The 17,697-nt window shown below is 48.1% G+C and overlaps 1 protein-coding gene across 14 annotated transcripts in view; it reads left to right on the top strand.

Moving 5' to 3' along the window:
• Nucleotides 1-17,697, top strand: part of ALPK2 (alpha kinase 2) — a 148,343-nt gene that overhangs the window by 106,975 nt on the left and 23,671 nt on the right. For 13 of the 14 annotated variants that reach the window (XM_027069066.2, XM_053205762.1, XM_053205761.1 and 10 more), the window contains 6 exons: nucleotides 679-3,916; nucleotides 7,441-7,588; nucleotides 10,078-10,205; nucleotides 10,319-10,354; nucleotides 13,407-13,681; nucleotides 15,131-15,219. In XM_027069066.2, coding sequence (XP_026924867.2) covers nucleotides 679-3,916; nucleotides 7,441-7,588; nucleotides 10,078-10,205; nucleotides 10,319-10,354; nucleotides 13,407-13,681; nucleotides 15,131-15,219 — 3,914 coding nt within the window. Of the gene's footprint in view, nucleotides 1-678; nucleotides 3,917-7,440; nucleotides 7,589-10,077; nucleotides 10,206-10,318; nucleotides 10,355-13,406; nucleotides 13,682-15,130; nucleotides 15,220-17,697 lie in introns of those variants that run through there. The other variant, XM_053205766.1, reaches the window with a different exon arrangement.

The following is a 17,697-nucleotide window of genomic DNA, read 5'->3' as shown; positions in this document are numbered from 1 at the left end:
CCCGTTCATGTGGGTGCTCTCTCTCTCAAAACAAATAAATAAACATTAAAAAAAAAAAAAACAAAGTGGAAGAGGTGTTCCAGGATTTTATAACCTTTTTGAGGTAGATATAATTGACAGTGTTGATGGTCCATCATAACCTCGTTACTTCGTGAAAGGCGGGTTCAAAGGACAGGACTTTCTCTGTTCTTTAGTAATGTTATTAAACAGCAAGCTGTCATATTTTGGGAACAAAGGTTGTCCATTGCTACTTTACAAGCATTGCATATTTCATTTGTTATGATCATGTGAAACGTATCTTTCTGGAAAGACGCCCACAAGCTCTGGTGACTGACTTGATCAAACTAGTTTACATGCAATTTATTCCCATCTCCCCCCCCCCTCCCCCCAGAGAGAAAAGAAATCATTGAATGAGGACTGTCAGAAGGCTTTTTGCTTATAATGGGGAATTTGACCAAGGGCCCCCTGGAACGTACGGTTGCTTAAATTTGCATGTCTCCAGGAAGTCTCTAATAGCTAGAGAGAGTTAGGGGACCAGTGTTTAGATTTCGATCATTCCTGCTACTCTTCTTGTGCGTTATTACAGTCATCAAGGATTAACAGTCTTGGGCTTGCAATTATGCCCAGTTGCAGGCTCTCTTAGGAACAATTCTATTAATATGGCTTTCATCTTCCTAGGTGCAAATTCAGGAACCGGTCAGGGGGAGAGACACTCTCAGCCGGATGCCAGCTTTCTCAGAGCCTGCTGGGGAGCCGTCTGCACCTCCTGGGACCACAACAAATTCCCTCCCCAACTTAGAATTCCCCAACAAAGAATATGCATCATTGGCCCAATACCTGGAGCTGGAAAGCTGCACTCGATGCCCACAGCACGGAGGCAACCAAGACAGAAAAGACCGCGCACTTGGAAGGTCCTGGGAAGACCTCGGACACGAGCTGAGCATCCCAGACGCCAGTAATGAAAACAGGTCCCCCCGGGAGCTGTCAGCGCTTCTTCCCCAGGAGGGCAGCGCTGACCCTGGGGAGCCCAAGCCTCTCTCCGTCGCTTCCCCTGAACCCACAGATACCATCACCACCCTGGAAACTGCGGGCGGTGGGCCAAGGGGCAGAGAAGCAGCGTGTGTGTTAGAGCTTCTGGAAGCACGTGGCCAAAGAACATGGCCGACCATGGACTCTCCTGCCGGAGCCTCCCCTGATAAATACTCGCCTCACGAAATTTGCTCCACGGACTTGGCGTCGGCAAAAAGTCAAAGCGAAGTATCTGATTTATGTTCTCCTGATGACAAGACGCCGGGCATTCTTTTTCAGACGCGAGGTTCTGAGCCTCGACAGCCGCCATGCAAGAGCGCCAAGGAGCGAGACTCCGCCATGCCCCCTCTTTTTACCAGTGTTTTCACCTGGAACCTTTCACAAAAAGCCAGTGAAGGGGGCACAGGGAAAAACTTAGCGGCGGTGGAGAATTTCACCTCCACGCTGGTCTCCACAGTGCGGGCTGGCCAGGAGAGGCCCGGCCCCAGCAACTCAGGAGGCCTTGAGGGAAAACAGCCTCTACGTTCTGAGAACAGCTCTTTTGTGCAGTTGGCAGAAGGCAGCAACGAGGGCCCCAGTAACGGTGGCCCAGACACCACAGACACATCAGCCAGGAATGGCTCAGGTGTAATGTTTCCTTGTGAGACGCCAACGACTTTCACTGCTCATCTGGAGGGTCTTCAAGTGGCCAGGGAGAGTGGGGGCACATGGCTCCCAGTTACCATGGCCCCCAAAGTTCACCCAGCCAAATACCTCCCTGTTTCCATTGCCGAGAACAGTCTTGCAGATGGACCCAAGCGGAGCTCACCTCAGGCACCAGATGAAAATATTCTCCACCTCACTTCTCATGCTCAGTTGGGTCATATTTTAAGTGATTCCAAAACCGAATCTCTAAAGGAGCCCTTTGGCATGGCTCCCCGTGGACCAGGAGTCCCCATCCACGTTCCTCGGCTCCCAGAGGTAGAGGGCTTCTGTAGCAGAAGCTTCTGTAGCCGCCCTCTCCAGACTGGTAACCAGTCTGGGGATAAGAGCCTGACTGTGGACAGGGCAGACAATAGGAGCCTTGAAGAGGATTTCCAAGAAAAAGAAAGTGAAAGAACACAGAGGATCCAGCACGAGAGCTTACCCCCACAGAGTTTTCCTTCCGAGGGTGGTTTCCAAGAAAGGTGGCCCATGACAGCTGTTGCACAAGGGGCAATACACCCAGTGCCCTTGGACCACTTGTCGGCAAACTCCAGGGAGGAGAGCGGGCAGAGCTCAGACCTGGGGCCTACTGTGTGCAAGGTGGCCCACGCCACCGTGGAAGATGATGGTCAGGCTCTGAGCCACACTCCACCTCTCTCTGATATCTTCCTGGAAGGCTCTAGAGAGAGTGGGCCAGGACTTTGGAAAGCGGGCAGAAAGCTGAAGATTATAACTCTGGAAGCTCCCATTTCAGAAGACTGGCTCCCAAGACCCCAGACGGGTTCTGAGTGCAAGGAGTTAGAAGCTGGTCCCGTAATTCCTGACAGGGTCTGGGCTCTATCTGATGTTCTCAAGGCTCACAGTCCTCAGGCTGAGTCTGGCCCGGCCCTTGCTAATAACAGAGAAACCCATGTCAGTGAAAAACGCGCCAGCTGTGCATATTGGAGTAGCCTTTCTTCCCAGTATTTGAGCCAGCCCAGACTCCTGGAGTCATCTGTGGATCCTGTAGACGAAAAGGAATTACCCGTCACAGATTTGTCATCAGAGACTTCCAAAACCGGAGAGAAGGAAAACATGAGTAATGTGAGTGAAAACCGAGAGGAAAACCAAATCAAGGATCATGCTGCCTTCCTTAAACAGTTTCTGACCTGCCCTAAAGTCGTAGAATCCTCTGTAGGCCCCACTGATGAAGCAGGTGTGATGGTGTGCACCAGGGCTGGGACACCAGGGCCTTCCGAATCCACACCGGCTATCATCAGAGAGGAGAGCAAACTGAATGATGGGAACATGGGCCAGAGACTGGAAGTCCAACCCGCCATCTTGCAAGTCCCACGTCCTGACGAAGGTAGGGAAACCATTCCAAGTGGATGTGGAATAAGTCAAATACAAGAAGGCCGTAAGAGAAGCTTACGGGAGGCTGAACAAAGTAAAAACAACAAAGCAGAGCCTGTTTTCTCCACTTCACCTCCTTCTAACTGTCTTGCAGTGATGACTCATGCATCTGTTGGCGTTGATAGTCAAAACTCCACAGGTCAAGTTCACGACGTCCCCGAGAATGATTTAGTTGAGCCCAGAAACCGCCAATATGCACGTTCTGACTCGAAGGAAAGGGAAGCTGTTGAGAGTGAGTGTGGGAAACCTTCACCCTCTTCTAGTGGTCTCGCTCCGTTGCCCTGTGCTTCATCTCCCAAAGGAAACACTGCAAACTTTTCATTAAGCCACACAATTCGGGAAGCTCAAAGAGAGGAGCCCCACACTGGGGAAACCAAGCATGTGAGTACCTCTGGCTCTCCGGCAGTGACCTCGGCATCTGGTTCAGGTGAATGTGCCTCGGAGAAAGCTCCTAAGATATTACAGCACCCATGTCAACAGGGCTCCAACCTGGGCTGTGGGAGAAGAACCAGGGAAGAGAATCTCGGTCACATGGCAGCCCGGACCCTCAGATTCCCAAAAGCCCCACCAGCAGGGAGTGGCTCAGAGGAGGTCAAGAAGCCAGAAACCTCAGGGGGTGGACATTTAGCTGAGGGGGTAAAGAAGAAAATTCTGTCCAGGGTGGCCGCCCTGAGGCTGAGATTGGAAGAGAAGGAAAATGTCCTAAAGAGCCCAAGCTTTCTTAAAAAGATTCCTAAACTCGAAACACCGGCATCATGCACAGAGGAGGAAAAAGACGCAAAAAAGCCACCTTGCAAAAGAGAAGGGAAAGGTGAGGTGCTGTTGCTTTCTGTCGTTGGTAACGTTTGGGTTTGTGAACCAGATGTCTGGTGTCCTTCTGAATCCTCTGCATTTAAGGTGAGGGTCCACTGGATAGGCATTGGTGGCTTGGCAGTGACCAAATGGTGGCCTGGCCTATATGCTCGTGGTTCTCAAGCTCCACTGGCCTCAGCATCCCCTGCAAGGCTCGTTGAAATGCAGATCGTTGGGCTTCCCCCTCCAGAGTTTCCGGTTCAAGGTGTGGGTTCGAGAAGGTGCGTGTCTAACAAGTTCCCAGGTGATCTGGAGAGAGAATCACTGAATAGGCGGCTTGTGGGTAGGTTGAAATCGAGGGAGTAGGATTAAGATGACTTCCTGTCTCATTACCCTTTAAAAAATATTTTAAAAGATAAACAGAAGCGTTCATCAGCGTCGCTAATTAGTATAATTCAACAGACCACACACAGCAAGCAGGATTTACGGAAGTAAACATTCAGGGATAATTTGGGAGCCTCTTTTTTAATTGGTGATTTTCATTAACAGCAGCTTACTTGAATCCCGGGTTTCCTTCCAAATTTGAGCGTAAGGTTTCTTTCCAGCTCACCCTCCTCTTCATCTGAGTCGGAAGGGCCCTCTGAAACCTCCATTCCAGGTTTCAGGCCACATGAGGCTCAGGGCCCTGGCAATTTCAGTCACTTTTGTGCTGCGGGGGGGGGGGGGGAGGGGAGGGTGTCACGTGACCCCAAGCTCCATCCCTTAACCCAAATTTTAGCCTCTTTCATTTCAGAGCTCTTTTTTCCCTTCCCACGGGCGGGACGAGTCAAAAGAGAAGACCCCGCAGTGAGGTCGTGGAGCTGCGTGTGGCAGAGCCCGACGCTGGGGCCCCCTTATACCCCAAAGGGGGGGGGGCAGGGCTTTTCTCCTTCCTGAGTGTCCGGACCTCCACACGGGCGCTCATTATTCCCAGCACACATCACCTAGGCCCTCAGCGCCCCCTGCAGCCAGGAGTAAATACAAAACTACCTTCTGAAGAGTTTTGGGGGGCATCCAACCAGTTTTCTAGTATATAGGTTTTAAAACCTATTTAGGGGCGCCTGGGTGGCCCAGTCGGTTAAGCCTCCGACTTCAGCTCAGGTCATGATCTCACAGTCTGTGAGTTCGAGCCCCGCGTCAGGCTGTGTGCTGACAACCTAGAGCCTGGAGTCTGCTTCAGATTCTGTCTCTCTTTCTCTCTCTCTGCCCCCCCACCCCACTCACACACACACACTCTCTCTCTCTCTCTCAAAAATAAACAAAAGTGAAAAAAAATTTTTTGAAACTGCTTTAAAGACAACAGAGCAGTATTTTAAAAGATCTCTGAAGTGGTTTCAACCCAAAGGGAAATGTCTATTTGTAATCCTTGTCCGCGGTTATCTGAGTTACTATGGGAACACGGACTATCCGGAAAAGCAGAAGCTGGTGGAGTTTGCTCTCAGAGACTGCGTGGCTTCCCTGAGCACTGCATTCTGGGAGGGGAGCACTGTCACACCAGAGACCCCTTGGGGAAGGAGTCTGTGTGTGTGTGTGTGTGTGTGTGTGTGTGTGTGTGTGTGTGTGTTGGACAGAAGCACATGACTCAGAGGACTCAAAGAAATAAAACTGAGTAAGCTTTCTTGGGGACATTCACAGCTTTGTACTCACCTGGTGGGAGGGGGCTGTTCTATCCTTTCCCATCAACCCTTGACCCGAACGTGCACAGAAGAGGAACCTGGCCACACTGAAGGCTGTCCTTTATCCCCATTCCCCGTTCCATCCGATACAAACAGGGGTCCTTCCTAAAGCCCTGAGGCCTCTTGTTCAGAGACCCTCATTTTGCTTTGCTTCCCATTTTTGGCCCTTCCCTCTATCCTCCCAGGTTTCTGGGTTTAGAACTTCTAGTGGCCGGTGGACAGAGTTGGCATCCCCTTTAGGGACATTGGGGTCTCCACAAAACCATCCATGAAGACTGCCACCACATTGTGCTGGAAGGCTCCTTGAGGACTTAAGTTCCAGACGAGGAGGCGGGCTTGGGCAAGACTCTGGAGCGAGAGTCTGAGACTGTGGGCCTCAATACCTAACGCAGCCAGCCGCGTAGGACCGAATAATCCGAAATGGGTTTTGCCATCACTAAACTTGGTATATCTTCTCTCTCTGCCATGATATTGTTAGTGTCTTCAGTTACTCTCTAGTGGAGGGATTTGTCCCCTGAGCGGCTCATTAGTACTTCCTGGGAAGAAAACAAGCTTTTAAATACATTGGCATCAAAGAGAGAGGAGAAGGCACATTTAACCCATCGACTGCTGCCCAGCAGTGGGATCTGAGGTAGCGGGGAAACAAAGCGTTGGCACTGGGGACTTCAGGCTTGGCCGGGGATCACACAGTGTTTTGAATTACCACGGCTGCGGTGCTGTGGAGCTTGGCCTGCACGAGGACGGACACCTCGTTGCCAGGAACCCAGCCAAGTCATTCTACCCACCTGGCGGGGCCAGCCATCTCGTCTCGTTCTGCTGTCTGTGCTGCTGCCCCGTGGCTGTCCCGAGGAATGACACACTCAGCTGGCCTGCAGTGCCCTGATCCCTGATGTTAAAAGGCGATATTCAAGGAGCTCAGCCCAGCCTCCCCCCACCCCGCGCCCCACACACCAGGGAATTGTTTCCTGATTGATCGTGTTTCATTCAAGGAGACACGTCTGTCTCTTTTGCTGATGAAATCGCTATCAGACATCACTGCAATCCGCTCGAAGGGGAAAGATGGGGGAGAATTATTCACTAAATATTTTATTGTTGCTTTGCCTTTTATATCTGGGGACGTAACCGTAATTACTTGGATAACCCGGATTTTGTCCTGCTCCCTAAGCCCCAGCTCTGATTTTGACCTGGATTACCTGGCGATCATTTAAATACAGCTCTATTTGGCTCAGGGTTTATAGACTAGGTATCCACAATCCCCAAGCCTCTTCTTTAAAAAAAAAAAAAAAAAAAAAGCCTCTCACGTTCTACTTCATTTCGTGCATCCTAGATCTCACTTTGGGACTTTAATTTTTGTTAATGTTTATTATTTTTGAGAGAGAGAGAGAGAGAGAGAGAGAGAGAGAGTGCACGCATGAGCAGGGAAAGGGCAGAGAGAGAGGGAGACACAGAATCCGAAGCAGGCTCCAGGCTCCGAGCTGTCAGCACAGAGCCCGACGCGGGGCTCGAACTCGCAAGTTGAGATCATGACCTGAGCCAACGTCAGACGCTTAAATGACTGAGCCACTCAGGTGCCCCACTTTGGGAGTCTTAAGTAATGAAAAATGAGATTTTTCTATTAGATTGATTTGCTCATTTTCTGAAAGTTTAGGCGAGTCACATCTTCCCTCAGACACTTGGTTTCCTCATCCATAAATTGAGGGGGATAATTCTCCCCATTCTTGGGATTGCTGTGAAAATGAAATGCGATAAAATGGGAAAGTCTTCTGGCCACTGTGAAACTCTCTGCCACTATTGTAAGAACACTGACCTGAAACTCTCTCGTTTCCAGCTCCGATATTACTAAAAAAGATCCAAGCCGAGATGTTCCCTGACCACTCTGGGAATGTAAAATTAAGCTGCCAGTTTGCAGAAATTCATGAAGATTCTACGGTCTGGTGGACAAAGGATTCCAAGTCAGTAGCCCAAGTGCAGAGAAGGTGGGACATTTGCCTGGTTACTTTTCATGGTTGTTGCTGGTTTCACAACATAGTTCTAAAAGAAAATAGTGATAGGAAGTAAAAAGGAAAATTGAAGCTGAAACCCCACTCACTTAAGTATCCAAGACAAGTAAGGAACGAAGACAGAGGTCTAGACAGGGAAAGCAGGGAAGGGTTCTTACTCAGGCTCTGCCACCCCCGAGTCTTGTGGCCTCAAAAAATCATGAAATGTGTCATGATGCTTTTAAAATCAGGGGAACATGATGGGACGCCTGGGTGGCTCAGTCATTTCGGTTTCTGACTTCGGCTCAGGTCATGATCTGACCGCTCGTGAGTTTGAGCCCCGTATCGGGCTCTGTGCTGACAGCTGGGAGCCTGGAGCCTGCTTCAGCTTCTGTTTCTGTCTCTCTGCCCCTCCCCTGCTCATGCTCTCTCGTGCTCAAATATAAAATGAAACCTAAAAAAATAACTTTAAATCAGGGGAACATGCCAAATCATCTTCTAGTCTGAGGTTCCACAGTCCCAGGATTATAGAGCTCTCTTCTGTTTGTGAATCTGTGTTTTTTCTCTTTCACAAATTCCTACTAGCCTGCCAAATTTCAAAGCTAAGAAGGAGAATCCAAGGGAAAAAGAAAAAAACAATCCATGAAGTAATAGAAAGGAGCAGGTATTGAAGGTGATAAGTAACCATTTCTGAGATGGGAAAAGCCGTGTATTTCTGGGGCCCTAGGTTAGAAGAGGAGAGGAGAGGAGGGGAGGGGAGAGAGAGAGAGAGTGAGAACCATTGCCGAGAGTACCCGTGTGGAACAAAGCTGACGAATGGCTCCCTAAGCGCCTTGCTGGCAATAAATGCTTGTTCACGTGAGCCGTGGGCCATGGGCTTCACCCAACACACCTGAGGGAGTGTGGCTTATTCTAAAACAGATCACCTGGCTCAGTGGGCATAACTCAAGCCCCAGATGCTTCTTTCTGCTGAGGGAAGTCCCCGTTCAGCTCCCTGAGTCACGGGAGGTGTCCTGTCCCCTTAATCTCGTTGCAAGGAGCCTGAAAAAGGAAGAAAAATCGAGGTTTTTTTGTATAACTAACTCAAATACGTTTGCTTGGAGCATACGTCTGGAAATTAGGCTCCACATGCCATAGTGATGGCAGATTCGAGCTGTAATTTCTTTCTTTTTTTTTTTTTCAACGTTTTTATTTATTTTTGGGACAGAGAGAGACAGAGCATGAACGGGGGAGGGGCAGAGAGAGAGGGAGACACAGAATCAGAAACAGGCTCCAGGCTCCGAGCCATCAGCCCAGAGCCTGACGCGGGGCTCGAACTCATGGACCGCGAGATCGTGACCTGGCTGAAGTCGGACGCTCAACCGACTGCGCCACCCAGGCGCCCCTCGAGCTGTAATTTCTATAACATCCCTCTAGAAAACCTAACTGGATTGTGACAGATGGAATGATGCCACGCAGCCTAAAACGTTGCCATTACCCCGCCTGTCTTATGTATGGCTTAGGAAGAATGATATATCAATGGAGAATAAGTGGCTTGGCTTAAGAAAAAAAACAACCAAGACCACTCCCTAGAGCTTTATAAAAAGAAGCACTAATCATTCATTTAAAGCACTTTCTGTAGCTGTCAGCCAAGGGTAATTAACCAGTAGGGTTTTGGCAATCTTGCTCTGAGCTCAGACTTGGCATTTGAATCTTTTGGGTCCATTTTCCATTTGAGATGTCTTTAGAAAACCTAGCCTCCCCGTATGCTATGTAGGGAGCATACGTTAGTAGGCCTGCCATTTACTGGTGACATGTGGCCTGGCCTTTACACTTGACCGACGTTGGCTTCATTTTGTCTGGGCAGCACTGATTTGGGAGCACCCATTTGCCTTTTCTTCTTCTCCTCCTCCCCCTCCTCCTCCTTCTCTTTCCTCACCACCACCACCACTGGTTTTTCTGTTCGTGGCACAGTGCCTGGAACTTAATAATTTGGGGCGGGTGGATGGATGGGCAGTATTCACTAGAAGAGTACCCTATTCAAAAACACCCTCAGCCATGGGTCCTTATTTACAGCAAAGACCCCCTTTCGCTTGTCCCGTGTTGTGTCTGTGTTTAGATTTTGTTTAGAGCTTTCAGGTCTCCTTCAAGCCCAGAGCACCTGGGTCAGTAACATAACTGAGGTGAATTCTGAGCAGAAATGTTAATGACGGCCCCCAGAATTCACATTTCCGGTTCTTGGCTCTGCAGGTCACAGCCAAGGCTCCCAAATGGTTTTGATTCCTATTGCCTATTTGGAGAGAGGATGTTAAAGCAAACTTGCACCAATCATCCCCCACAGATAAAAATGAATTATGCAAACAGCTTATCGAGACCTTGTGCTTTAGCCAGCCCACTAGCCCCAAGTGTTAGGGCAGGGAAGCACCTGTTCCTTTCTCCTTAAGTGTGTTAGAAACATGCAGCTTCAGAATGATGAAGCGTTCCAACATTCATGTCCCCTATTGCAGGGCAGACGACACCTCGGCTGTGTCCTTGGCCGTCGTCCAAGCCGGTCAGAAGGACCAGGGCATCTACCGTTGCTGCATCAAGAACAGTTACGGCAAAGCGACCGCTGAGTTTAACCTTACCGCTGAAGGTAAGCCTCAGCCTCTCCGTTTCAGGCGATAAACCACGAGACACCCCCGCCCCCGGCCCCCGGCCAGAATGCCCACGTGCACTGAAGACCCTCTCTTCTTTGTCTTCTTCTAGTTCTGAAACAACTTGCGAGTCAGCAGGATATTAAAGGTAAGCTGACCCGAGTTGGATGTCCAAGGACATGGGCCACTCCACAAAGCGAGAGCTCGCTCCTGGAATCAAGGGTTGAAACAATATCCCCATCGACTCTTCTAACCAAGTAGGGGAGAGCGCAGGAATGACTGGGAAATGAATGACAATTCATGAGCTATTTCAAGCTGGTGGCGAGGCCTGTAATAAGTGCGTGAGGCTACCAACATGCAGAGGTGTGGTATTTATGAAAGATCAGACCGGGGCGCTCAGTTGTTGAGGATGTGTCGGTGAGGGCCTTGGGGTCAGACTCCTTCCTTGAAGCCTCAGGCTTGCGTCCAGCCCCTCCGCAGCGGGTTTTCAGCATCTGGCACTGACACAGCCTGGTTTGTTGCTTCGGTTTACTTCCCAGTTTGACTCACTAAGCAAATTCCAAAGACAGTCAGGTGTCCTAGGAGAACCCCATTCCTTCGCATCTTCATGGAAATGAAAGATGAGTTTTGGTGCTTTCCTTTGGCATTTTGGCACTGGTCCCGGTCCCCTTGATCTTTCAGATGAAGAAGCCTCAAATAACTTCTTTATCACCTTTCTTATTTGGTGATAAACATTTTATTAGTTGAATTCTCCCGAGGAGGAACAAATAACATTTTACAGGCTGGGCTCTAATTAAAAACTAATAAAACCCAGCTCGTGGGAAAGCCCAAAAATGAATGATGGTTCAAATAAAACACAGGCTAGCACAATTTAATGATCGCACATGGGGCTTTCAAAGGAAAGTCCTAAGATTTATTTTTTTCCTTTCACTGTTTTATCTTTGTTAAGTAGACTTTCTGTTGGAAATTATAGACAAGATTGTTAATTATACCCAATACAGTACTATAGAAAACAAATTACCTTCTTCTTTCTAAGCACACAGTCGGAAACAACTTTTGTATTAAATCTGATGCATTTTTTAAGCACTCAGTGCGGTTGTTGTTGTCAATAATAATTGAGTTTTAGAAATTTGGGGATTTTGAAGGAGAATAGAATGGGATAAATATAATTCATATTTATTGGGCTGTATACATAAAACACTTCCTATATTCTTTAAGTGGTATTAGGGGCCAAATTGTTAAAATGAAATCATTTGTGCAACTAGAATTAAGAAGATTTGGGTTGTATAAAAAGCATCCCTTTTTCTAAGTGATCCAGTTTTTGAATTTAACTTAAAAAACCTATACTCTTCTCTGTAAATTAATTTTCTTTCTAGTTCTGTCACTAAAGATGAAACCTATGATAAATAATCTCTTAAAATTTGCCTGGGGGGCTCCGTCAGTTAAGTGTCTGACTTTGGCTCAGGTCATGATCTCCCGGTTCATGAGTTCGAGCCCCGCATTGGGCTCTGTGCTGACAGCTCAGAGCCTGGAGCCCGCTGCGGACTCTGTGTCCCCCCCTCTCTCTCTGCCCCTCCCCCGTTCATGCTCTGTCTCTGTCTCTCTCTCTCTCAAAAATAAATAAACATCAGAAACATTTTTTTTTTTTAATTTGTCTGGGACAGTGTCCCAATTGCCTGCCTGTTCCCCTGCTTCTCCACCATAGATCTTTCTAGAAACCTGGGACAGGTTACTTGGCCTGAGGCTCCTGCTCACCATCATGAAATCCTGGAGGATCTTCCTACACACGCTCTTTCCACAGGCATCTTCGGCACTTTTTCTTTTCTTTTTTTTCTTTTCGAGATGACAGAGAAAGAGAGAGAATCCTAAGCAGGCTCTACACTCAGCACAGAGCCCAACACAGGGCTCAATCCCATGACCCTGGGATCATGACCTGAGCTGAAATCAAGAGTCTGACATTCAATCCACTGAGCCACCCAGGCACCCCCAGCACTTTTACTGTTTGAGTCCCCCTCCCTTTCTTTCTTTCTGCCAATAACGAGGCCTAGTTGTTCATCGATACTCTTGGACAATAATTTTCATCTCTGTATACCTTTAGTAGCTCGCTTCAGTCACTGGCTGCTCTTCAAACACGTGACCTGAAAATATTTTTAAAAGCAGAGAAAAATGTTTCTCTAAAGAGTCTAAATAGAAACGTGAAGTGAGATTTTCACACACGACCCGTGATTTCTTTCTTCTTTTAAACATTCAGAAAGATGTGAGTCTTCATCGACTTCGAGGATTAAAGGGTGCTAAAGAACTCTAACCAAACGGATTTCGTTGAAAGCTGTCTTCTTCTCTTCTCTCAGCCCACCAGAAGGCTGACCTGTTCATCTCTAGGTTAGAAGGGAACCTTCCGATTGCATCCGTGGTCACCTGAAACGTGGAGAATCCGCTATGAGAAAACCCGGTGCTAGAAAAAAATAATTCTACTTTTCTTTTTACACATAAATCCAAAATAATTAGGCTTTTTTTTTCAGTGTCTCCTCAGAGGAGGTTCTTTTTAACTGTTTTGTCCTTGCCTACCTATTTCTTATAGCTACCACAGACATTCTCAACATGGGGAAACGGTATTGCCCCCAAGAAGACAAAAATTGGTTCTTGAGGAGGCAAAAAAACTTACTCTGATTGTGTGTGAAGCACAGATATACACACATAAATGGATATACAGGACCTCTGTGGGATTGAAATTTATGGCGGGGGGGATCAATTAAAAAAAAGTCTGAAAAGACTCCTTTCACGGGGCAGTCATTAGAAAAAGGGCTGAGAAACTGATCTGTCACGTCTTATCGTTGGTTCCTCCTCCTCCCTCCACACTTCAGCTTGCCTTTAGTTACCTTTTGTGGTCCTGTCTGTATTTTCCAGATCTATGTAAACTTCTTTTCATGGTCTCCCCAGTTTGGCCCTCACCAGTTTTCTCCCCTCTCCAGTGAGATCCACTGGAGCCTCATACCGATCTTCCTGCCTCCTCGAGGACTTGTCCCCCCCACCCCCCTTCTCATCTTTGAGCTGTGCCTCTCTCTGTTGGGAGTTCCGTGTGGTCTCTCCTCCAGGTTCTACAGGCCAGCCTCATCCTCGTCCCTGTGTGGGAACAACCATGAGCCAAGAAGCGGGATGGGGGCTGGGATATTCTGTCCAACTAAAGGTGAGGTGTGTTTTAGGATGTGAAGAGATTGAATTCAGCCAACTCATCTTCAGAGAAGACTTCCTCAGGGACAGCTACTTTGGGGACCACCTGCGAGGTCAGATCGCCACGGAGGAGCTGCACTTTGGAGAAGGGGTCCACCGGAAAGCCTTCCGCAGCAAAGTGATGCAGGGCCTCATGCCTGTCTTCCAGCCCGGCCACGCCTGCGTGCTCAAGGTGCACAACGCTGTTGCCTACGGGACCAGAAACAACGATGAGCTCATCCAGAGGAACTACAAACTCGCTGCCCAGGTGGGTCCACCTGCCCTACAGAGTCACGTGGGGTGTGAGGGGGGACCCACGAGAGTCTGAGATGAAAGTCAGACTCAGAATTGTTGGGAGTGTCTCCAAGAGGGTGTTTCTCTCCCTTTGGGGTGTGGCTGTAAGGGAGCCCCTGGATCAAGCCCGAATGCTGGGAACCATGTCTGAGTTCTCGGGGTAATTTCTTGCCCTCATGCCAGCCGGATGGGACTCACCCTGTGTCTGGAGGCCCCTCACCGGCTCTGACCTGGGCTGGGATCATTTCTGTTTCTAGGAAGCCCCATGAGGTCCTTGAGTCCACTCAGACACGGGATGATGTGGAAGGTGGGGGGTCCAAGCTACAGGGGATGCCCAAGCATCCCCAAGGGCATAGTTTCTAGATTCTTGTTTACTTTATGGAAGGGGGTGGGCTATATTCAGAGGGGGCAGCAGGTGTCCTGTTCCTTGCCTTCCTGAGTTTGGGTCAATGTTAGCCTATAAGTTATGAAGGGAGACTGATCCAAGGCTCTAGCTAAGCTCCCGTCTCCCTGTGTTATTGAGTCACAGAACCTTGAGACAAGAAGAGAACACGGGCTTCCCTCCCTGCCTCCCAGTTTGGTCTGTGTATTTCACTCTTGACACCAAGAGTATCGAGAGCCTGACCCAGAGCAGTGGCCAAGCCTTCAGGACAGCTGGGTCTAGCTCTTTCGCAAGCTAGGCACCCTTCTAAAATTATTACCTATAAAATGAATAGGTTATACTTCAGTGAATCTCTCAGGTGCCATCAAGCACTAGCCCTCCAGGATTGTCTTAGGTGTGGTGAGGTCCAGTGGGACTTGGGGCTCATGAAGGCAGCCCCTCTTTTGAGTACAGAGTTTTGCCAGTCGTATTCCTTCCTCCTCCAAGTCAACCCTTCTTTTTTCTTTTCTTTCACTATGTATTTTTTCCATCTCAAGTACCATCTGGTCCAGTCAGGGAAAGCCCCCAGCGTCCACACTCCCTCTTGAAAGACCCCACTGAGTAGAAAGCAGAATCCAGTTTGCCCTTTCCTAAGCCAACAGTGTTGCCAAGGTGTTGGCTCCCCACAACTCTAATTACACCTTTGAAGAAGAGCTTCAGATGGGAGAGCTCAGCACACCCCGAGCTGTGCCCGACATCCTGCCATGGGGCCAGTCCCCTTAGCCCAGGATGAATTTCAGCCATGTGCGTTCTAGAAATTTGATAGTTCAGGATGCCTGGTCCTAGAGGCCACTTGAGCCTTACCTGGATAGTTCCTTCGAGTCTCAGAGTTCTCTGCAAGTGGACAACTCGAGTCTGCAATAATTGTTGCTTCTGTGCCTGCAACCAGGGGGTGGGTTGGGGAATCCATTGGCTTGACTTACTGGGAAGTCTAATTAGCTTTACCAGCAACTCTGAATTTCTTCTACTCACTTGTCTTTCCCTTGTGTTTGGGTGATGTAGGAATGCTATGTCCAAAATACTGCCAGATACTATGCCAAGATCTATGCTGCCGAAGCACAGCCTCTGGAAGGCTTTGGAGAAGTGCCAGAGTGAGTGTGTTTACTGTCTCTTGTATTATCACCCTGGTTTCTTGGGGACTTGGAGGGATGAGAGGGTGAGAAGGACCAGTGGGACAAGCATTTTGCCTGGTCTCTCTGTCTGGAAGCCATGAGGCCACACTGGGCTGCTATCCTGTTCCTCTCTAGGTTGCCAGAGGCATATAGAGAGATACTTGATAAATATTCTTTAAATCAATGGATGGATGGATGGATGGATGGATGGATTTGATAAATGTATCACAGTAAATAGAAAATAATTCGATAGAAATAGAAAATGAATTTGATAAATGTAGCACGTTAAATAAAAAGTACAGAGTATCTACTTCATGGCAAACAATAAGCAAAGAAAAGAGAACACAAGAATATCACAAAACAATTACCCTATGATGAAAATAAAATATGGTGCCATGTCTACGAAGAGTGAATTGGGTATCAGGAGCGTAGGAACACAGTACCCATTTCCTGGAACCCTACAGAGATAGATTACAGTGATTACTTTTATCCACTCATTGGCTAAATATTGACTGAGTCATGCGGATTTTTGGGTGTCTGGAGCTTCTGGTTACTAGTGGGTTTATCTGGTTGAGATCATGTTTAAGTGGGAAGAGAAAGAGCCAGAACACGTTGGAAATTTCAGACACAACAGTCATTTATGTATCAGTAGAAACTGGGAGAGGAAAGAAGGAAGGAATCGTTGCTTACATTGACCCTGTGGACTCACAATGGGGGAAAATACTCTCCCTGAGGTGGGGTGTTGGGCATATTATATATAAAGTCTAATGCTTTCTGCTCTTTGCCAAGAGATGCTTAGCATACTTAGAACACAAACATTTCTCAGCAACTTCAAGAAAAATGAACATGCTGCAGAGAAAATACACAATTGCTTTTCTGTTCAATCCACTCAGGCAGCAATCCGGAGTGAGTTATAGTTTTGTGTTACAGGAACTTGTGCATTCTCTGTCTTCTCCGGCCCCCTTTGTATAGTCCCTAACCCTAGAATTCTTCTCCAGGAGGAAGAGGGTCAACCAGGTGAGCTGTCCACAATGCACAGAGCCCTCTGGTTTTGTGTGGCTTGACCCTACAGTTTGGGGGCTTTCTCAAGAAAACAGCACAAACTTATGAATAACAAAGATTGGCGAAGGGACTTGGAAAGGGCCTGTGCGTGTGAGGGACACAGGGGCTAATTAGCATCATCAGCGCCCCCACAAATGTGCCACCGGCCTAAAGATAGATTAGGACATCTTGCTACGTAAACACCTTTCCCTTCCATACAGTGGAAGAATTTTGTGGGTGCCTGAATAATAACAAACATACGGAAGGATGGGGGTCCTCACAGAGGCCTCTGCTCCCAATTCCATGTTCACTGAATCAAGATCAGAGGATTCGACACCAGGAAACACGCACATACACACACACACTGCCTTCTTCAAGGCCTCTACACTTGAGACCATGTTAGAAAAGATGAACACAAGCAGATTTTAGAGGAGATAGCACCTGAGTGTGATTGTGTACGTGTCAAAGTGGGAGGATTCAGATGCTTATCAGCTTCAAGATGCTTCTGTGTGCAGGGACCACCAAGACGCTTCCACCTGGGCGTGGCGGTGAAAATGGGGGACAGAACAATGGTGGGGGCATCAGGGCTGGCCCCCAGAAGAAGAGGTCCATGAAAGAGGAGGTCCAGAGGCTGGATGTGGTGAGACCAGTCGGAGAGGTGTTGCTACAGCCCAGGGAAGGGGCAGTGGAGGTAGAACGTGACCACTGGCCATGGGGAGTTTGAGAGGAGAGAAAGGGCTCTTGGGATATTCATTCAGTAAGTAGGTGCAATTAACAAACTTGATATAGGGAATAAGATGAGAGAGGAAGTTGAGTATAAATCCAAGTTTTTTAATTGAGAAAACTAAAAGCCATCAGAATGAGTGACCTTAGCAAGCAGGATTTTTGTAAAATGAGGGGTACTGGGTCAAAGAGTACATTGGAATCAGGGCCATGGATACAAATGGAGTCACTCGTCCAAATGGTGACAGAAGTGAAGGAAGCCAGGGAAGGGGAATGAAATGTGAGGGCAGAGACCCATCAATGGAAGGCGATGATCGACAATCGTAGTTTTTTTGTTTTTTTTCCCAATATATGAAATTTATTGTCAAATTGTTTTTTTTCAATATATGAAATTTATTGTCAAATTGGATCGTAGTTTTTAAAATGAGGAGGTGTGACCATGTTTGTAGCCTTGGGGCAGAGAGAGTCAAGGTGATAGTAGCCAATAGAAGACAAAACTTGAGACCTGGTGTTGGCAGATGTTCTCTGTAAAGGGCCAGATCATTACTCTTTTAGGCTTTGTCGGCCAGTAGGCAAAATAGAAGCCATTATGGGGTGCCTGGGTGGCTCAGTCAGTTAAGCGTCTGACTTTGGCTCAGGTCATGATCTCGCAGTTCGTGAGTTCGAGCCCCACGTCGGGCTCTGTGCTGACCA

Source organism: Acinonyx jubatus, chromosome D3 (genome assembly GCF_027475565.1).
Source record: "Acinonyx jubatus isolate Ajub_Pintada_27869175 chromosome D3, VMU_Ajub_asm_v1.0, whole genome shotgun sequence".
Classification (NCBI taxonomy): Eukaryota; Metazoa; Chordata; class Mammalia; order Carnivora; family Felidae; genus Acinonyx; species Acinonyx jubatus.
This window is presented reverse-complemented; position numbering and strand designations above follow the sequence as displayed.